Source organism: Gadus morhua, chromosome 9 (assembly GCF_902167405.1).
Source record: "Gadus morhua chromosome 9, gadMor3.0, whole genome shotgun sequence".
In the NCBI taxonomy this organism is placed as follows: Eukaryota; Metazoa; Chordata; class Actinopteri; order Gadiformes; family Gadidae; genus Gadus; species Gadus morhua.
Window position 1 is genome coordinate 12,210,329 of NC_044056.1, and position 21,835 is coordinate 12,232,163.

Here is a 21,835-nt window from a genome sequence, read left to right on the forward strand (position 1 = left end):
TACCATGGTCAATCAATAGCTGGAATACTACCAATAGTAGTTGCTGATACATATGGGTTAACACACAATAGAACTTCAACAACAAGCATAGAAATGTTTTGGAGACTGCATCATAAACGTCGGATCATTGGTCATGTGCTGGACTATACCACTCTAGGTATTGAGCCGCTCTAGGGATGAAACTGTCGAGTGTTGACTACCAGAGAAACTACCAGCTGCCTGTTAAAACAACATTCTGGATGCATGAATTGATCCTGGCTGGTTTCACATCACAGATCAATCAGAACCGTTCAATACTATTAATCACTAGCTCTGTGCTCTGATTGGTCGGTCGTTGCGGGGATGTAGGACAGCAAAACCCATTCTGAGCACCACCTCCTCCTCCTCCTCTCCTCTATCCTCTCCTCCTCTCCTCTCTCTCTCCTCTCTCCTCTGTATAGGTGTGTGTGTAGGTGTGTGTTTATCAGGTGTGTACCAACAGGTGTGTGCCGTACCAGGTGTGTGTATCAGGGGTTTGTCCCAGGTGTGTACCAGGTGTGTGCCGTACCAGGTGTGTGTGTACCAGGTTTGTGTACCAGGTGTGTGCCGTACCAGGTGTGTGTCCCAGGTGTGTGTGTACCAGGTGTGGGCCGTACCAGGTGTGCTGAGCTCCTCGCTGCCGGTGTAGGAGGAGTACACCTGTCCGGTGAAGCGGGGGGGCTGCTCCCGGAAGTTGTTCTGCAGGTAGTCCATCAGCATGACGTAGCCCGCCTGCTGCATGGTCATCACCTCACAGAACACCTCCAGCTACAGACAGACAGACAGACAGACAGACAGACAGACAGATGCACACACAGACACCCACAGACACACAGACAGACACACATACAGACACACACACACACACACACATACAATCATCAGTATGTGTGTTGCATTAAGTGAGTGCCAATAGTGACGTAGTCGTCATCAGAGTTATAGCGTGTTTGTTTGGTTTCGCTGCTGGCGCCTGTTGAGCTTCAAATGAGAGGTAAACAAAGCGCTAGCCCCCATAGCATCGTGGCGGCGGCGTCAAATCATGCTAGCAGCATGCCAGAGCAGAGCATTGAGCCGCAGGCGCCGGGCGGAGACATCTTTGTTCGGGTCGTGGTGACTCACCGACCGTCACTGACAGGAAGGAGCTCAGAGCTTAATTCAACCATTAGTTTCGACGTTCAGCCACCCTAACCATTATCACGAGGAATGCGGTCCTGCAACGACGTGTCGCTGCAGGGAACCGCAGCTCAGGACCATAACATCCTATTTAGTCCTTTTAGCTGCTGATCCTGGATCCAGCCTAGAGTTTAGATTCTCTGCCGGGCCGGGTCGGGCCGATATTTCCCACCGCTATCCTCGGGCCGGGCCTTTGATAGAGCGTTTGTGTTTGTGTTTCTTTTTTTAGCATTGCTTTATTAGCCTAATCTGAGGAGAAATCTATGCCATAAACAGAAATATTATAGGCCTATATATATTTAGCAGAGTAGGCCTAAGTAACAAATGTGTACAAAGTTACACAAAGTAAAAAATAAAAACGCCATACATGCTGCAGCTCACGTGGGGGAGGGGGGAGGGGGGGGGGGGGGGGGGGGGGGGGGGGGCGGGGCCGGACCCCAACAGCTGGAAGAGGCCAAGTAACGGCAGTTACTTTTTTTAACAGTCTTCGTTGCAGCGATAACGTAGCGAAGAAAACTCATTCACTTTTTTTGATGACGCTTTCACAAGGCTATTTTGGTCGATCCATTTGCCTGAAGGAGACCCAATAGGGTCGAAACGTGCTGTTAATTTTTTATTATTAAATATGGGAGCTTTAGCAGTGCTGCAGACATTACATTTCTTTCTCTTAATATTACTGTATTCTTCCTAAACCGGGCCAGAAGGTGGGATGTGCACACAGCTATTTTTTAGACCAAAACAACGTTTTGGTCGGGATCCATCGAAAATAAAAATCTCGGCCGAAGCGAATATACAAACCCAACCGAAGACCGAATATTTATTTTGAACAATTTGTTTGGCCGAATTATTCTGCCTTCTTACGATTTCAAAAGTTAAGAGTGCATTATTTATACAATCTGAAGAATATTTACTGCACTTATTCACTCTCTCTCTCTCTCTCTCTCTCTCTCTCTCTCTCTCTCTCTCTCTCTCTCTCACCTGGGCGTCAGAGATGGAGGCGGGCTCCTTCAGGACGATCCACTGGACGGTCTCGGAGCAGGGGGGCGTGGTCAGGGAGCCGTTGTAGATGAAGAACCTCTGGGTGGAGTTGGGGAGCAGAGCCTGTGGGGAGAAGGCCTCCACCTCTCCACTCTTACCTGGAAAAACGCACACAGTTAGTGGTCAGCCTGTCTCATAGGGTTAGGGTTAGCCTGTGGGGGTTCACATGGAACCCCCACAGCGTGAACTGGACTCTGTCTCTTTGGCGGGTTAGCTTGACGTACCATAGCGGCTGACTGCGTTGACAGCATTAATGATGGCCTCATAGTTTTCGTTGTCCTCCACACTGATCTATGGAAAAACACACGTCAATATTGTGTGTGTGTGTGTGTGTGTTTGTGTGTGTGTGGGTGTGTGTGTGTGTGTGTGTGTGTGTGTGTGTGTGTGTGTGTGTGTGTGTGTGTGTGTGTGTGTTTGTGTAAACAGTGGAATATTGAAAGCAGTTGAAAGGGTCTCTCCGTCTGTCTCACTCTAACGTTCTCGCAATTCAAATAATAAGAACTTTATTGGCATGGAAAATAAACATTTACATTGCAGAAGCTATTTCAAATCTCACCCCCCACTTTTTAACCCTCTCACCCCCTTACCCCCCCGCCCCCCATCTAATGCACCCCCCCCCCCCCCAGAGACACAGCCACACATACACACATACCTGGAACAGCACAGCGATGGCGGTGATGCGCCCCCCCTCCTTCAGGGCGTGGTCCAGGGAGTCGAAGAGGTCATCCTCGTAGCAGTAGATCTGCATCTGGGGGTCAGAGGTGACACCGTGGGGGTCATAGGTCACACAGGGGGCAGTGGACCTCTGTGGTGTGTGTTGGTTCTGTAGTGTGTGTTGGTTCTGTAGTGTGTGTACAGTGTGTTGGTTCTCTAGTGTGTGTTGGCTCTGTGGAGGGTGTTGGATCTGTAGAGTGTGTTGGATCTCTAGTGTGTGTTGGTTCTAGTATAATGAGGTCAGAACGGAGCCGATCTCTATATTCAGGACTCTTTTATTGAGCCTCAGGAGCCGCAGGCAAACAATCTCAAAATGAATTTAGCAATCAAACATGGAACTGACAGACAGATGATTGGATGAGAGACAGGACCCCATGTCCCATCGCCATGAGAGGGAGATAGTATGCCCTACCTACATGAGATTGAGACGCCCTACCTCCAGAGAGTGAGACGCCCTACCTCCAGAGAGTGAGACGCCCTACCTCCAGAGAGTGAGACCCCTACCTCCAGAGAGTGAGACGCCCTACCTCCAGAGAGTGAGACCCCTACCTCCAGAGAGTGAGACGCCCTACCACCAGTGAGTGAGACGCCCTACCTCCAGAGAGTGAGACCCCTACCTCCAGAGAGTGAGACCCCTATCTCCAGAGAGTGAGACGCCCTACCTCCAGAGAGTGAGACGCCCTACCACCAGAGAGTGAGACGCCCTACCACCAGAGAGCGAGACACCCTACCTCCGGAGAGTGAGACGCCCTACCTCCAGAGAGTGAGACGCCCTACCTCCAGAGAGTGAGACCCCTACCTCCAGAGAGTGAGACGCCTACCTCCAGAGAGAGAGACGCTCTACCTCCAGAGAGTGAGACGCCCTACCTCCAGAGAGTGAGACCCCTACCTCCAGAGAGTGAGACGCCCTACCACCAGAGAGTGAGACGCCTACCTCCAGAGAGTGAGACGCCCTACCACCAGAGAGTGAGACGCCCTACCACCAGAGAGTGAGACGCCCTACCTCCGGAGAGTGAGACGCCCTACCTCCAGAGAGTGAGACCCCTACCTCCAGAGAGTGAGACGCCTACCTCCAGAGAGTGAGACGCTCTACCTCCAGAGAGAGAGACGCCCTACCACCAGAGAGTGAGACGCCCTTCCTCCAGAGAGTGAGACCCCTACCTCCAGAGAGTGAGACGCCTACCTCCAGCGGGGCCTTGACCCCGTCTAGGCTGTGTTCGGAGCCCTCTGACGAGGCGTTGCAGCGCCCCCAGTGGAAGGTGAGGCGGGCCGCCCTGAACCGAGAGCCCAGCCCCCCGCCGCTCACGAAGAAGTCCCCCCCCAAGGTGACGGCCACTGGAGAGACACACGAGCACCTGGTTAGTCTGGTTAGTGGTTATAGTAGTAGTAGTAATACTGGTACATTTACATTTACTACGTTTCGGGCATATAGCAGGCTCACACACAACGGTTCACACACATTCACACACCGACGGTGGCGTCGACCATGTGGGGTGACAGCCAGCTCGTTGGGAGCAGTCAGGGAGAGTTGGAGAGTTGCCTCGACACCCCGCTAGGAGGAGCCGAAGATCGTACTAGCAACCTTCCGGTTAGCAGTCAACCCACTGTACCTCCAGACCAAAGCAGACCCCACTACTAGTAGCAGGAGTAGTAAGGCAAGGCCGTCTACTCCTACAGCTCCATCAGAGTTATTCACAGAGAGACCGTCCTTTAAGAGAGGATGTAGAGTGTGGTCTTTAGAGCCTGCTGGTGTCTCTGAGGTCTCCCTGGCGCTTCACCCAGACGGCCGTATAGAGACCCAGAAGGGGCTGAGCTCTGTAAGGCTGAGCTGTGGATCACCACAGAGTGAGAGGAGGGCGATCAGTAACGCTGAGCTGTGGTTCACCACAGAGCGAGAGGAGAGTGATCAGTAACGCTGAGCTGTGGTTCACCACAGAGCGAGAGCTTCCTGCTGAATGAGCCGAGTGGAGGAACGGGTTTTAACCAACATTATGCCCCGTCCTGCTCCAAAATGTCAGCCAGCGATCTGAGGCTCTGACACTGACACTATTGTCCCCCTGGAGGAGGGCTGGGAATAAAAGATCTGTTCACTCTCTACGGGGGAACCTGAGTCCTGTCCTAAAGACACCGCTTATCTACGGCCCGATGTGGGCCAAACTGTCCTGAGAAACACAAACACACACACACACACACACACAAACACACACACACACACACACACACACACACACACACACACACACACACACACACACACACACACACACCGTTCCTCTTGACATCTGGGACGGGGAGCAGAGGAACAACAAAGAGGAGTGCAGAAGAAAGGAGGAGAAAGGAGGAGAAAGGAGGAGACAGGGAGGATAGCTCGGGTTCTTGGAGCCTTTGTCTTCCTGCTGACCAACATAAGAGCAGTCCACCAATGGGGGGTAAGGAGGCCAGCAAACAGGAGGAAAAGGAGGAGGAGAGGAAGACGGTCAGCTCACCGGTTTTCCCGTCGTTCTTGGCGGTGGTCCGGTCGGAGGTGGGCGTGGTCCAGCCCTCGAAGCGCAGGTCCTGGTACTCCAGGCGGACCTGGGCCAGGTCCTCCTCCAGGTCCAGGGGGGACTGCCGGGCGCTGCTGCAGGACGGGTACTTCTTCACCCAGTTGTCCTGGTTCAGGGTCCCTGGAGGAGAGAGAACGTCAGGGGACTCATGAAGGGGGGGGGGGGGGGGGGGGGGGGAACTCATCCACCAGTGGAGTGGAGACCACCTGGTGACGCTCATCACACACATTCTCCCAGTGAGAGCTCCCACCAAGCCAGAACTTGGTGTAGTAAATAGCTGAGTGTAGACATATATTGTTTAGCTCTGAGACAGATGGGCTGAAACAGGTCTCCGCCTGAGGACCTAGAAGGTTCTTAAGGTAGCCGTCCTAACAGGAACAAATATCAACGGCCTAACCGACGCCTAACACGACCAAACACGCAGTGTCTCCGTTTGGGAGCCCGAGCAGAAAGCTAGCTGTAGAGATGCTGGTGTTAAGTATCAATGAATGGTCCTAATGGTTTCTATCTCTGCTGATCCAGAGATAGAAACCAGGACGTGTCTCTGAGCAGACACGTCCTACAGGCTGCCAGGTTGGAGATCAACACCATAAACCATGGTCTGCTGCCGGGGGACGGAGGGCATCCTAAACTTCTAATTCATTCTCCTCTGCTGTGTAGCTCATCTTCCAGGATCTAGCCCTAAGGATGTAGGAACCCAGATATGGTGGAGATGATCCAGTTTATCTGCTCTTAAGACCCCTCAGACCGGAGCTTCTGGTCTGTTTTCACACTACAAGGAGGGACACACAGGATGACACATTCTACCACCGGGGGGGAGGTGGGGAGGAGAGAGGGGGAGGAGGGTGAAGAAGAGGAGGTGGGGGAGGACAGGGAGGGGAGGAGGGTGAGGAAGAGGAGGTGGGGGAGGACAGGGAGGGGAGGAGGGTGAAGAAGAGGAGGTGGGGGAGGACAGGGAGGGGAGGAGGGAGAAGAAGAGGAGGTGGAGGAGGAGAGGGAGGGGAGGTCAAGGACGGAGGTGGAGGAGGAGAGGACGGTGTGTGAATGTTTGGAGGTATTCATTCTCCTGGGAAGAGAATGACCATCAAGGTGAGGGTTGAGAATATACCACACACACACACACACACACACACACACACACACACACACACACACACACACACACACACACACACACACACATATATACACACACCACATTTTAACTACATACCTTAGTTCTACCTACCCTAGATCTACCAACACTAGATTTACCTGCCCTAGATCTACTGTATCTACCATAGATCTACCTACCCTATATCTACCTTCAGTAGATCGGCTATACCTAAAATAGATCTAGCTACCCTAGATCTGCCTTCACTAGATCTACTGTACCTACCATAGATCTACCTACCCTAGATCTGCCTTCACTAGATCTACTGTACCTACCATGGATCTACCTACCCTAGATCTTTTTTGCGGGGGCTGAAGAGTTGACACAAAGGCTGAGAAAAGCAAACAAAGAGTTGTGTGGTTTGACTTCAAACATCAGGACAGAGAGGCTCATGGGAGATGAGGTTGGACGCGGAGCGCCACACAAAGACTGGGAGATGAAAGGAAACGTAAGCGGCCCCCGCCCAGCAGAGGAATGGACCACCGGCGGTAGGTGAGACAGCACCCGGTCGTTAGGTGAGACAAGCCGACCTGTCGTTATGTGAGACAGCACCATGCCGTTAGGTGAGACAGCCCCAGGCCGACCTTTCGTATGTAAGGCAGGCCGACCTGTCGTTAGGTGAGACAGCACCTAGCTGACGTCATGTGAGACAGGCCGACCTGTCGTTAGGTGAGACAGGCCGCCCTGTCGTTGGGTGAGACGGCACCAAGCTGTCGTTAGGTGAGACAGCACCAGGCTGACCTGTCATTAGGTGAGACAGCACCAGGCTGACCTGTCGTTATGTGAGACAGGCCGACCTGTCGTTATGTGAGACAGGCAGACCTGTCTTTAGGTGAGACCGGCCGACCTGTTGTGAGGTGAGACAGGTGGCCCTGTCATTAGGTGAGACAGGCCGACCCGTTGTTAGGTGAGACAGGCCGACCTGTGGTTAGGTGAGACAGGCCGACCTGTCTTTAGGTGAGACAGGCCGACCTGTTGTTAGGTGAGACAGGCCGACCCGTTGTTAGGTGAGACAGGCCGACCTGTTGTTAAGTGAGACAGCTGCAGACCCAGGTCACTGAGTGTGTGTGGGCTCCTCAGAGGAGGTGAACCTCATTGGGTTTACCCTGAGTCCATAAAGAGCAGCGCTGGCGTCTGGTAGACGGGGATCAGACCCCAGCCCGGACATACACACCAGAACCGCATTCTGCGGTGTAGAACCAGCCGCTGTCAGGACCTCTAAGACCTCACGGAGAGGTACAGGAGCACTTGGAGAACTAGGAACTCATATCCAACCCATCTCACTGGACGCCTGGCATATCGCAGCGACTACGACTGAAGGCCTGGACTCTCCTTATGGTTAACCGGCCAGCACCACATGACCCATTTAAAATGTTTTGCCTTTACGTGTGTAGAAGGGACCCTCCACTCTGAAGGAGGGATCCCCCAATCTGAAGGAGGGATCCCCCACTCTGAAGGAGGGATCCCCCACTCTGAAGGAGGGATCCCCCAGCCCGAAGGAAGGGTCTTCCTCTCTGATGGAGGGATCCCCCAATCTGAAGGAGGGGACCCCCACTCTGAAGGAGGGATCCCCCAATCTGAAGGAGGGACCCCCCACTCTGAAGGAGGGATCCCCCACTCTGAAGGAGGGATCCCCCAGCCCGAAGGAAGGGTCTTCCTTTCTGAAAAGGGATCCCCACTCTGCGTTCCTTCTCTAGATTTCTTCCTTACTAACTAAGGGAGTTTGTTCTTGCCCTCTGGGGGGCTACGGTCAGGGGTGGGTCATAGACACACGGCCTGTTAAGCCCTTTGAGCCTGGACCAGTGGTTAAGGGCCATATAGATAACATTGAATTGAATTGAATCAACCCTAATTTCTCCACGGTTCCTTCTAATTTTCTCTCTAATCTCTTCATGTTGGGGTCAGCTTGTTGCTGTTGCTGTCTGAACACAGACGGGGTGTAGTGGAGACAGACCGGGGTGTAGCCAGCGGCTCGGCCTGGAGCAGCCAGGAGCCGCCGGAGGAGGAGGTGTAGCGGCGGGCGGGAGCAGCGCGGTGCGGGGCCGCTCCCTGGCCGGGGGCCCGCGGGGACACTGGTGACTCCACAATGGGCCCCTCATCGAGGGAGCCGGGAGAATGGGCAGCGCATTCACATGCTAATCCCAACATGAGCCCCGGGCCGGACCCAAACACACTCAGATGAGTCTGGAGAGCAGAGGGCCCTCAGAACCCCCCCACTCAGAGCCTCTCTTCAGGGGCCGTTATTCCCTCTGACGCCCTCCTCAGGTTCTACCGCCGATACCCCCCAGAGGTTGTTACTAACGACCCCGTAGAGGTCGTTACTAAACACCCCGTAGAGCTCGTTACTAACAACCCTGTAGAGGCCATTACTAATGACCCTGTACAGGCCGTTACTAACGACCCTGTAGGTCTGTACATACAACCCTGTTGGTCGTTATGATAATCACTTCCTGTGTAAATCTGTCACTTCCTCCTCTTCCTATCGGTCTGTCTGTCTTCTCACTCTCAGGCTGCATCATAGAACCACTTCACACCTCGTTCACCAGGCTGAGCCCCCTCTTTGAAGCAGAGTGCACCCCCCACACACACACTCACACTCACACACACACACACAGACACACACACACACACACACACACACACACACACACACACACACACACACACACACACACACAAAGACGTGTGGTTGTGAGGACTCTGGAGCATCAAAGTGTTGTCATTGAAGTGACATCTCTCAGACACCTGTGGTGATGGTCCATAGGTCAACACACACACCAGACACAGACAAACACACACTTACTCACAGACAAACACACACATACACACACACACACACACACACACACACACACACACACACACACACACACACACACACACATTTACAGACCTATACACACACACACACACACACACACACACACACACACACACACACACACACACACACACACACCACACTTCAACACACACACACACACACACACACACACACACACACACATACACACGCACACACACGCACACACTACATACAGGACAGGCAGTGAGGAAAGAAGGGGAGGAGAGGAGCTAAAGGGAGAAGGTAAGGAGAGGAGGGGGGAAGAGGAGGGGAGGAGAAGGGGAGGAGGGAGGACGAGGGGGAGGAGAAGGGGAGGAGGGAGGACGAGGGGGAGGAGAAGGGGAGGGCGAAGGGAGGACGGAGGAGGATGAGGAGGGCAGGAGGAGAGCAGGAGGCGTACCTGCGTACGACCAGTCGATGTCTTCTGAGAACTTCCTCTGGTTCCTGTAACCATAGGAGCTGGTCTGGTCCACTGAAAACAACAAGTAAACAACGTCAACACACTTGTAAACACATAGCCGCACACTTGTTAACATCAGCAACACACATTTGTTAACATCATAAACACACACTCGTGAACAAACACATGATAATCACCATAAACCACAGCCCTACTCAAACCCTACAGAGTATTTGGTCACTATGGTAACTCCATGATGGAAGACAGAGAAGGAATGGGTCTGTACACACTGGGAGACAGGTGAGACAGGTGAGGACAGACAGGTGAGACAGGTGAGGGCAGACAGGTGAGATGAGAAGGGAAGGTCAGACAGGGGAGATGGGCAGTGAGACAGGTGAGACGGGTGAGGTGAGGTCATTCACCTCGTTATCCCATCCCATCCAATCAGCTGAGCTGCTGGCTGTGTATAACATCCCCCCCCCCCCCCCCCTCACTAACAATCCCCACCACCAGCTCAGCTCCTCGTTGTGTCTGACGTGTCGTACCCCCAGGTGAGCAGGGCGACAGGTGAGGCTCGTGGCTCAGGGCTCAGGGAGGTCGTTGAACAGGATTCAGAGGTGAGAGGAATGTGGCCGTAAAGGTGTATGAGAACCTGCAGGTCAGAGGCTCCTCCACGGCTCTGTCTCTCAGCTCTCTGAGCTCTCTAACTGAAGAGCAAGCAGGATTCCCATTGGTGCTCACAGCTCAGGCACTCAAACCCCCAGCCGGCGGCGTGGGGAAACGTCAGGCTCTTCACTGCACCCCTCAAGCTGAATGTCATTAAGGAGCAGGGACAGGTTAAGGGCTGCGTGTTTAAGGATGTCTACAGAGGGTGGTTAAGGACCGTGTGTTAAAGGATGACTACAGGGAGAGGTTAAGGGACCCATCTTTAAGGATGACTACAGGGAGAGGTTAAGGGCCGCGCGTCTAAGGGTGACTACATGTAGAGGTTAAAGGCTGCGTGTTTAAGGGTGGCTACAGGGAGAGGTTAAGGGACCCATCTTTAAGGGTGGCTACAGGGAGAGGTTAAGGGACCCATCTTTAAGGATTACTACGGCGAGAGTTTGAACCCTGGGGGATCGAACCCAGACCCTTTCAGCTGGGGATGGAACCCACTAAGCAGAACTACATGCACCCCCACCACAGAATGAGAGATCAAACGTTGGTGGGCCTTGATGAACAGCAGAAGGTCCTTGACCCTCGGCTGGAATCATCTACCAGGAATGAAGCTGATCTCTCCAGTGATGCTCTGATCTCTGGTGTCACTAGGATCCGTCTGTCGGAGAGAGGGCGTCCTGCTGTGAGATGGACTCTCCATGATACCAACCTAATCTGGATTACATGTTTACGGCCTGCTGGTCAGTGGTGGCAGAGATGGGGCTCCCCTGGTCCCCCCCTGGTCTCTCTCCCCTTGGTCTCCCCCCAGTCTCTCTCCCCCTGGTCTCCCCCCAGTCTCTCTCCCCCGGTCTTTCTCCCCTTGGTCTCTCTCCCCCTGGTCTCCCCCTGGACTCCCCCCAGTCTCTCTCCCCCTGGTCTCCCCCCTGGTCTCCCCCTGGTCTCCCCCTGGTCTCTCTCCCCCTGGTCTCCCCCCAGTCCCTCTCCCCCGGTCTTTCTCCCCCCAGTCTCTCTCCCCCTGGTCTCCCCCCTGGTCTCTCTCCCCCTGGTCTATTCCCCCCCTGGTCTCCCCCCGGTCTCCCCCTGGTCTCCCCCCGGTCTCCCCCCGGTCTCCCCCTGGTCTCCCCCCGGTCTCCCCCCGGTCTCCCCCTGGTCTCCCCCTGGTCTCCCCCCGGTCTCCCACTGGTCTTCCCTTGGTCTTCCCCCAGTCTCCCCCTGGTCTCCCCCCGGTCTCCCACTGGTCTTCCCTTGGTCTTCCCCCGGTCTCCCCCTGGTCTCCCCCTGGTCTCCCCCCGGTCTCCCCCTGTTCTTCCCTTGGTCTTCCACCAGTCTCCCCCTGGTCTCCCCCCGGTCTCCCACTGGTCTTCCCTTGGTCTTCCCTTGGTCTTCCCCCAGTCTCCCACGGTCCCAGACCAGACAGAAGGACCTCCTCTGGTCTGCTCTCAGATAGCGTTCCCTTGATCGATGTCTGATGTTTTGACTGAGTGAACCGCTACACACTCAGTACACACACAGTTCACACACGCTACACACTCAGAACACACTCATCTCCGGTGCACACAGCCTGGTTTAAGTTACGTAACGCTCCCTGACAAAAGACGGAGCAGAAACCGCCGGCTATTGACGAGTGGACAACAAAGACAGCAGCTGCTGCTCAGACGGCACACCCGGCCACGCCCCGCGTTAGCATGCAGGAGCTACACCGGGAATACCAACGCTAGCAGAGATAGCACGCGTAATAGCATCTTTCAGCCAGCCTGGAATAGGTTAGCTAGGAGGTATGGGTGGTGGTGGTGTAGGGAGTAGTAGTGATAGTGGTGGTGGAGGTAGTGGGGGTGGAGGTGGAGGTAGTGGTGATGGAGGTTGTGGGGGGTTGGAGGTAGTGATAGTGGTGGTGGAGGTAGTGGGGGTGGAGGTGGAGGTAGTGGTGGTGGAGGTAGTGGGGGTGGAGGTAGTGATAGTGGTGGTGGAGGTAGTGATAGTGGTGGTGGAGGTAGTGGGGGTGGTGGTGGAGGTAGTGGGGGGGGGGGGGTAGTGATAGTGGTGGAGGTAGTGATAGTGGTGGTGGAGGTAACGGGGGTGGTGGTAGAGGTAGTGGGGGTGGAGGTAGTGGGGGTGGAGGTAGTGGGGGGGGGGGGGTAGTGATAGTGGTGGTGGAGGTAGTGGTGGTGGAGGTAGTGGGGGTGGTGGTGGAGGTAGTGATAGTGGTGGTGGAGGTAGTGGTGGTGGTGGTGGAGGTAGTGGGGGTGGTGGTAGAGGTAGTTGGGGGGGTAGTGATAGTGTTGGTGGAGGTAGTGGTGGTGGTGGTGGAGGTAGTGGGGGTGGTGGTAGAGGTAGTGGGGGGGGGTAGTGATAGTGGTGGTGGAGGTAGTGGTGGTGGTGGTGGAGGTAGTGGGGGTGGTGGTAGAGGTAGTGGGGGGGGGGTAGTGATAGTGTTGGTTGAGCCCAGCAGGGAGGAACAGCTCTACACTACTGGGCGTTCCTCCTAAGTGGAGCACGGCCAGCATTGGCTGGCTGGGGAGGGTGTGGCTCTGGGGGGAGGGTGTGGGTGTAGAGGGTGGGGTTGGTGGGAGGAGGGGGAGGGAGAGAGAGGGTTTGCAGGCGTAGCAGTGGTCCACTGAATAAGAGGATTAGCAGACAGCACCGCTAGCTTGACTAGCCAAGCAGCTCCAGGCTGAGAACACGGCCTTGCCAGGATGTGTAAGACGGGGGTTGGCTCTGGGTTGTAAGACCACCACCGGTCCTTCAATGCCAGTCCTGGACCCCGTCCATGACTGGAGGCTGAGGACACGAACAGGACTCCACTGTCCTGACGGACACTGCTGTCACTTTATACTTAATATTTAACACTTTATACTTAATACTACTTTACACTGCAGCCCTTACACTTTATACTTAATACTACTTTACACTGCTGTCCTTACACTTTATGCTTAATACAGTATTTACTGTCCTTAAGCTATATACTTAATGCTAATAACACTGCTGTCCTTACACTTTATACATTCTTACCAACAGTCTTTACACTTTATAGTACCTTACACTGCTGTCTTTACAGACACTTTATTCAGCCAAATTAAAAGAACATTGGCAGCTCCCAAGGAATGTGTCGCAACATGCGGAGCAATTAAAGATCTTTTAGAAGAAAGCCAGAGCAACACCTAGTTATTTAATCTGATTGGCTGGAGGTATGTGAACAACTGAAGGCTGCAACCATATTTGGAAATGAATGGCTGCCAAGCCATGGCCTGACTGAAACACAAACTTGAATATCTGGATTGTTTGACAAGACTATGGCTACTTTACAGTACTTTACAATAATGCCATAATGGTACTTTACACTTCTTTACAGTACAGCCTTAAAAGTACTTCACAGTAAAGCCCTTACAGTACTTTACAGTACTTTACACAACTTCCCTAACAGTACTTTACACAACTTCCCTAACAGTGCATTACAGTACTTTGGGCAGATCCCAGGGGATGAACTATAAAGTATGCTAAGGTACTGTTAGGGAAGATGTGTAAAGTACTGTAAAGTAATTTAAAGTAATTTAAAGTACTGTTAGAGAAGTTGTGTAAGGTACTGTAAAGTACTGTTCGGGAAGTTGTGTAAAGTACTGCAAGTATTGTAAAGTAATTTAAAGTACTGTTAGTAAAGTACAGTACTTTACAGTAATGTAGAGTACTTGCCTAACAGTATTTTAGACCTCTTGCCAAACACTACTTTACACTTCTTTACACTACTTTACAGTACATGCCAGTAATCAGTGCTTACAGTATCACTAGTAGTAATTAGAGCTACACAACTAGATCTACACACCATGACTTACACAGCTAGAGCTACACACCAGGAGCTACACAACTAGAACTACACACCATGGGCAACACAACTAGAGCTACACACCGGGGGCTCCACACCAGGCAGTGATTGATTGGGCCGTCGTGAGCCAATCAGCATTCAGTAAACGTGGAACTAGGGTCAGCTCCCCCACCAGTGGCTTGCGCCTGTTTAACATCCGTCTCCTTGGTTACACAGGCCGTTAGCCCGTTAGCACATTAGCAGGGCTGTAAACAACACTGCTACTTCCGGTAGCCACCAGTGCTACTGGCTGTGTGCTGGACTTCCAAAGACAAGAACTTAAATTAATAATGCATCTTTGGTTACGCTGGGAGGTGCCCAGTACAACGACAGTCTGCTACTGGTTCTGCTGGGTGCTACCCAGTATACCCACCGTTTTTCTACTGGTTCTGCTGGGAGCTGCCCAGTAAAACCACAGTTTTCTACTGGTTCTGCTGGGAGCTGCCCAATACAACCACACTCTGCTACTGGTTCTGCTGGGAGCTACCCTGTAGAACCACAGTCTGCTACTGGTTCTGCTTTGAGGTGCCCAGTAGAACCACGGTCTGCTACTGGTTCTGCTGGGAGCTGCCCAGTAGCACCAGTCTTCCTCAGACAGTAAGGGGTCTCCAGGAGGTTCAGGCTACAGTGAGACAGGAGGTCTGGAGGTCTGATTGTGTCGCAGCTCAGCCTCCCACTGGGAGGAATAAGTGGCCTCTCTCTCTTTCCGTCTCCCAGTGCTTTGCTTCCCAGTCCCTCTAAACATTTCCCGGGCGATGCTGGAAGACGTCCACTCAGAGAAGGTCTGTTTACAGGAAGAGACGACTGAAAGGCTGAGAGGACCTGAGAGAGGACTGCTGAGCGGGACGATAGACCCTAACTCTGATTCATGAGCCGTCCAAGAGAGACGGTCCCCTCTCCCGGGGTGTGTGTGTGTGTGTGTGTGTGTGTTTGTGTGTGTGTGTGTGGGCGTGTATATTTATATAAGTGTGTGATTAAAGAGAGTGTGTGTGTGTGTAAATCAAAACGTGTGTTTGTGGGTGTATATACATATATATATATATATACACATAAAGTGTGTGTGTATATAAATAGTGTGTGTCCATACATAAGTATGTCTGTGTGTGTTTGTGTGTGTGATTGTCTGTGTGTGTGCGTGTGTGTGTGTGTGTGTGTGTGTACATAAGTGGGTGTGTTCATATATAAGTGTGTGTGTGTGTGTGAGTAAGTGTGTGTGGAGCAGGGCTTGGCTGAGCAGATCCTCGGCTAATTGATCTCACGGGCCCCTGAGAGAGAGAGGGGCCCGACACACACAACTCAATCCCACCACTGAGAGGGAGAGAGGGGGGGGGGGGGGGGGGGGGGGAGAGAGACAGTGGGGGGGGGGGGGGCTGGAGAGAGAGCTACATAGAGAGAGGGGGGGGGGAAGGGGGGAGAGAAAGAGAGACAGAGGGGGGAGGGAGGGGGAGAATGAGAAAGACAGAGACAGAAAGAGAGGGGGGAGAGGGGGGAGGCTGAGAGAGAGAGAGAGAGAGAGAGAGAAAAAAAAGAGATGGTGGGGGGGAGCGAGAGAGAGAGGGAGGGGGAACGGGGAGAGAGAGACAGAGGGGGCGAGGGGTAGAGAGAGGGAGAGGGAGACTGTTAGAATAGATATTTCCAGGATCTGTCTTATGATGGCGGGACAGCCGGCAGCTAGGCTAACCCTAGCCCAGTGCCATCCCTAGCCTGGTGCTGCTAGGCTAACCCTAGCCCAGTGCCATCCCTAGCCTGGTGCTGCTAGGCTAACCCTAGCCCAGTGCCATCCCTAGCCTGGTGCTGCTAGGCTAACCCTAGCCCAGTGCCATCACTGGCCTGGTGCAGCTAGCTGAGACGCTAGCTCAATGCTAGCGGTCTTGTTTCCAGGACTCAAACCTTAGTGACATCTCAGCTGTCCTTCTGTCTGTCTGTCTGTCTGTCTGTCTGTCTGTCTGCCTGCCCGCCCGCCCGTCCGTCCGTCCGCCCGTCCGTCCGTCCGTCCGTCCGTCCGTCCGTCCATCTGTCTGTCTGTCTGTCTGTCTGTCTCTCTGTTTGTTTGTCTGTCTTCCCAGTGAGAGTAGAACCTGGTGGTCTGGGACCAGCAACATGGTGGAGCAGCAGCCAGGTGGACCAGCGGCGGGGTGGACCAGCGGCCTGCCCCCCCCCCCCCCCCCCCCACCCCAGAATGGTCCTCCCAGGATCCAGAGCACATCCCCCCACCCCCCCGCCCCCTGAGCTATTAACCGGCCCCATCACCTCATTAACCAGCGCCCAGGGACCTCTATTTAAAGAGATGACCTAATTGGAAACTGTCCGGGGGGGGGGGGGGGGGTGTCGGGGGGGGCTATCATTGCCTAACCTTGACACACTTTTCATCATCAGCAGCTAATCGTTATCCATCCTTTTGTCTACCCACCACACAGCCTGTTGTAGCACTGGTCCTACTGGTATTCTACTGGTATCTATCGGTCCATCCATCATCGATTCATGGGTATGGTACCAGGGTACTATAGTCGTCCCAGGGTACTATAGGGACCCAGGGTACTATAGGTGGTACTATAGGTGGTTACCAGATACTTTAAGTGGCACCAGAGTACTATAGTAGTACCAGGGTACTATAGTGGTAACAGGGTACAATAGGTCGTACCAGGGTACTATAGTGGTACCAGGGTACTATAGGTGGTACCAGGGAAATATAGCTGGCACCATGGTACTATAGGTGGTACCACGGTACTATAGTGGTACCAGGGTACTATAGTTTGGTAGCAGGGTACTATAGTGGTACCAGGGTACTGTAGGTGGTACCAGGGTACTCCAGCCCAGTTCTGGGTACTACTGGCTCCCAGGGTAGTACAACACCCATACAAGTCAACAAACAATGCATTTCACACACACACACACACACACACACACACACACACACACACACACACACACACACACACACACACACACACACACACACACACAATACCCACCCAGCGCGGGGAGATATATAATGAGGGGGATTAAAATGCTGTGGGGGGGGGAGAGTGTGTGTGTCTGTATATGTGTGTGTGTGTGTGTGTGTGTGTGTGTGTGTGTGTGTGTGTGTGTGTGTGTGTGTGTGTGTGTGTGTGTGTGTGTGTGTGTGTGAGCCACCACCAGCCCTGTAACTAATCTCAGTGCCATCGTGCGTCACGCTTAAATGCTTCCCCCTCACCCCTCTCCTTCTGCTGCCCTCCTCCTCCTCCTGCTCCTCATCTCCTCCTCCTCCTCCTCCTCACTTTTCCTCCTCATCTCTTCCTCCTCACTCTTTCTGCTCCTCCTTATCTCCTCTTCCCTCTTCACTCCTCCTCCTCCTCCTACCCCTAGCATCTTCCCTCTCCCAGGTCCCTCGTCTGTTTGATGCCCCACCCAGAGCAGGGCGAGCTAGGGTGGGCAGTCAGGCCAGACTGGGGCTCGGCAGCGGCCTGGCTGCATGTTGCGGGACTAATACCCACTAATCTGGTCATCAAACATCCAGGCTGCCCTGACCTGCAACCCGCGGAACCCCCCACCACCGGCCGAGAGAGTGAGAGAGTGAGAGAGCGAGAGAGCGAGAGAGCGAGAGAGAGAGAGAGAGAGAGAGAGAGAGAGAGAGAGAGAGAGAGAGAGAGAGAGAGACCAAAAGAGGACAGGAAGAGGGCGACCGATTCTTCCTCGGATCTCAGAGGCATGACTGAGGAAGAAGGACGACAAGGAAGAGTGGAGAGGTGGTGTTGATGGTGTTGTGGTGGTGATGGTGTACTGATGGTGTTGTGGTGGTGATGGGGGCATCGTTGGTGTTGTGGTGGTGTAGTGGTGGAGGTGGTGTCTTGGTCATGGTGTTGGTGGTGTAGTGTGGTGGTGATGGGGGTATCGGTGGTGTTGATGGTGCAGAGGGACTATAATCCTGGGGTGCAGATTAACTCGACCCATATCTTCAGGCTGGCCTAGTGATTATGCAAATGAACCTCGAGGCATTAAGGATCATCATCACTCTGCCCTCATAAAGAGGGCGGGACCACAAATGACCTCTGACATCTGAACAGGTGGGGTCACCTGGGGAGAGAGAGAGAGAGAGAGAGAGAGAGAGAGAGAGAGAGAGAGAGAGAGAGAGAGAGAGAGAGAGAGAGAGAGAGAGAGAGAGAGAGAGAGAGAGAGAGAGAGAGAGAGAGAGAGAGAGAGAGAGAGAGAGAGAGAGAGAGAGAGAGAGAGAGAGAGAGAGAGAGAGTGTGTGTGCAGGGGTGTCTTCTGTGTCTGTTTTGTTAGGGTTATGGTTAGCAGCCGCCCAGCTAACCTGAGGGTTCTGTAGGCTAACAACTAACCTGGGCTGAGGGTTGGTGAGGTGGAGGAGGGGGTGAGGTGGAGGAGGGGGTGAGGTGGAGGAGGGGGTGAGGTGGAGGAGGTGGTGAGGTGGAGGAGGGGGTGAGGTGGAGGAGGGGGTGAGGTGGAGGAGGGGGTGAGGTGGAGGAGGTGGTGTTTGTGGAGGAGGAGGTGAGGTGGAGGAGGTGGTGAGGTGGAGGCGGTGGTGGTGAGGTGGAGGAGGAGGTGGTGAGGTGGAGGAGGGGGTGAGGGGGAGGAGGAGGTGAGGTGGAGGAGGGGGTGAGGTGGAGGAGGTGGGTAGGTGGAGGAGGTGGTGAGGTGGAGGAGCTGGTGTTTGGGGAGGTTTCTGTGGAGGGGACGGGACCAAAACATGGGAGCACACGTCCAAGTTCACAGGAAGCTCCACAAAGGCGCCCAGCGGCCGCCAGATTACAGCAAAAGGTGAAGTGAAGCGTAACCCCCCCCAACCGGAGCTCACACCAGCCGCTGAACCACCCCAGCGACCCTCAGACCAGCCCTGAACCCACGGCGCGCTGGGCGGCCGCGACACAGAACCTTTGTTCAGGACTCAGGATGCGGACTGATCTCTGCCAGCCCACAATAGGATGGTAGCGCAGCTCTAGCACATCTACTGCCGGGGTGGAGCTCTAGGACTCAATGAAGAAACCTTCAGCTCAGATTAGAACCGCCTTGACTCCAACATTCAACCCTCCATTCCACACTGTTTACTTCCATCTCAATTATTTCAGTGTTATGTGTTTTCTGTCTCCTCTGGTCTCCTAGTCTCCTACCCCTGGTGTCCTAACCCCGGTCTCTTACCCCTTGTCTCCTATCCCTAGTCCCCTGGTCTCCTACCCCTGGCCCCCTTGTCTCCTACCCCTGGTCTCCTACCCCTGGTGTCCAACCCCTCTCATGGTCTCCAACCCCTGGTGTCTTACCCCTGGTCCCCTGATCTCCTACTCCTGGTATCCTACCCATCTGATCAGATAGCCTACTTTATTACAATGCTGTGTAGCTGAAGATAATCCAACAGAACCAGAGTGTGGAGTCCCGGTTCCCACGGAGCCCTCCTCCCAGTCCCCCCGCACCTCGCTCCTCGTTCCGGAGCGCATGACTTTCTTCATAACAGCGGGAGACGAGCGTGTCCAAACTATTCTATTCATGATGACAGCTTTGTGCCGAAACGCGCGGCCGTGTGAACGTTTCACGTCGAGACCAACTGCGCACTTAAAGTACTGCTGATTAAATAACTACAAGTACAAGTAAGTGCAAGTACACACAAAGAAAGCCGCTGTAAAGAAACGCACGGTTAGGAAGATTCGCACATTCTAGAAGAAGATCCACTTTTGAAATTACGCACGTGGATAAACCCACAACTAGGACACGGATCAGTCCCGGAACGGGACGTGGAGAGGAACTCGGCGGTCCCGACCGAAGCCCCGGATCGGTCCAACCGGAGCCCCAGTTCGGTCCGACCGAAGCCCTGGGTCGGTTCGGCCGGAGCGTCGCTTCTATTCTCTACTTGGTGCGCACTTTGGTTTCCTCCGCAAAAGTCCGGAAACCAAAAACTACTTCGTATAAAAAAAACCGCAGAACTACGATTAAATGGCGTTCTTAATAAATCAGATATGGAAACCAGATCCTAAAAAGAAATAAAACCAGATCTCTTACTTGAGTGACAGATGAGGATGAGCGCTAGGGCCAGCCGCGCTCCTCTCCGCGGCTCCATGCTGTTGAACTGATGAACGGATGAACGTTAAAGCCGAACTCAGGTCCAAGTGACGGTGTGCGGGCTCATTCCGTGCCGGTGGTTCGTACCGGACCCGGTCTTCAGCTCGTGCTGCGGTGCGACCGTCCTGTTCCTCTCGAGACCGCTGAGGAGGAGGAGGAGGACCGGTGCACGAGCGCCCCCCCCAGCCCGCCTCAGCCCAGAGGCTTATTAGAATGAGATAATACACATATCTCTATTCATTTTCTCTCTATATATATATATATATGTAATACTTTTGAATAGAATTTAAAATATTATTGTCCTCTCTTTATTTTATACATGATCATAATATGACTTTCTTTATGAATAGTAGAATAATAAGAATAATAACATTAATAATATCTTACCTTCTGTTAAGTGTAGGTGAATATAACCTTTAATAACAGCATGATAGAGCTACAGAGAATCTATGAGTATCAACACTCTGTCTCTGCCCCTAACCCTGACCCCAACTCTGAACTCTGACCTTGACCCCAACTCTGAACTCTGACCCTGACCTCGACTCTGAAGTCCACTGAAACTTAGAAACCCTCCTCAATATGGAGGGGGGAGGGGGGGGAGAGAGAGGGAGACAGAAAGAGAGAGAGGGTGGGAGACAGAGAGAGAGGAGGGGGAGAGAGATAGAGAGGGAGAGAGAGAGAGAGAGAGATGGGGGGGAGACAGAGAGAGAGGGAGACTTGGAGACACAGAGAGACAAATAAGTTGTATTTCAGTTGAAAACCCTGCATAGTAATCTGGAAACCCCATTTGGTTGTTGTCCTGGTGACTCTCTAACCCTAGTTGTTGTTGTCATGGTAACACTCTTCCCCAGTGGGTGGTTTTCATGGTAACTCTCAATCCCCAATTGGTTGTTGTCATGCCATCTCTCTATCCCAAGTTGGTTGTCATTGTCATGGTAACTCTATCCCCATTTGGTTGTCCTTGTCATTGTAGCTCTCTATCCCTAGTTGGTTGTAGTTGTCATGGTAACTCGCTATCCCAAGTTGGTTATGGTTGTGCTAACTCTATCCCCAGTGGGTTGTTTTCATGGTAACTCTCTATCCCAAGTTGGTTGTTGTCTTGCTAACTCTTTATCCCAAGTGGGTTGTTGTCATGGTATCTCTATCCTCAGTTGGTTGTCGTTGTCATGGTAACTCTCTATCCCCAGTTGGTTGTTGTCGGGCTAACTCTCTATCCCCAGTTGTTGTTGTCATGGTAACTCTCTATCCCCAGTTGTTGTTGTCATGGTAACTCTCTATCCCCAGTTGTCGTTGTTGTGGTAACTTGCTGTAGTAGAACCAGTTGAATGACATTCCGGGCGCTCTGAAACTGTTCTCCAGATTAACTGTTATTACCTTGCTTTGT

The 21,835-nt window shown here is 53.2% G+C and overlaps 1 protein-coding gene across 4 annotated transcripts in view; it reads right to left on the reverse strand.

Moving 5' to 3' along the window:
• ptprz1a (protein tyrosine phosphatase receptor type Z1a) overlaps window positions 1-20,632 on the reverse strand; it is a 43,138-nt gene extending 22,506 nt beyond the window's left edge. For 2 of the 4 annotated variants that reach the window (XM_030366639.1, XM_030366638.1), the window contains exons 1-8: window positions 20,392-20,631; window positions 9,888-9,959; window positions 5,430-5,609; window positions 4,127-4,278; window positions 2,882-2,977; window positions 2,454-2,520; window positions 2,170-2,327; window positions 636-786 (exon numbers count right to left, since the gene is read on the reverse strand). In XM_030366639.1, coding sequence (XP_030222499.1) covers window positions 636-786; window positions 2,170-2,327; window positions 2,454-2,520; window positions 2,882-2,977; window positions 4,127-4,278; window positions 5,430-5,609; window positions 9,888-9,959; window positions 20,392-20,449 — 934 coding nt within the window. In that variant the 5' untranslated portion in view covers window positions 20,450-20,631. Of the gene's footprint in view, window positions 1-635; window positions 787-2,169; window positions 2,328-2,453; window positions 2,521-2,881; window positions 2,978-4,126; window positions 4,279-5,429; window positions 5,610-9,887; window positions 9,960-20,391 lie in introns of all 4 variants that reach the window. The other 2 variants (XM_030366640.1, XM_030366641.1) reach the window with 2 other exon arrangements.
• Window positions 20,633-21,835: the final 1,203 nt, after the last annotated feature.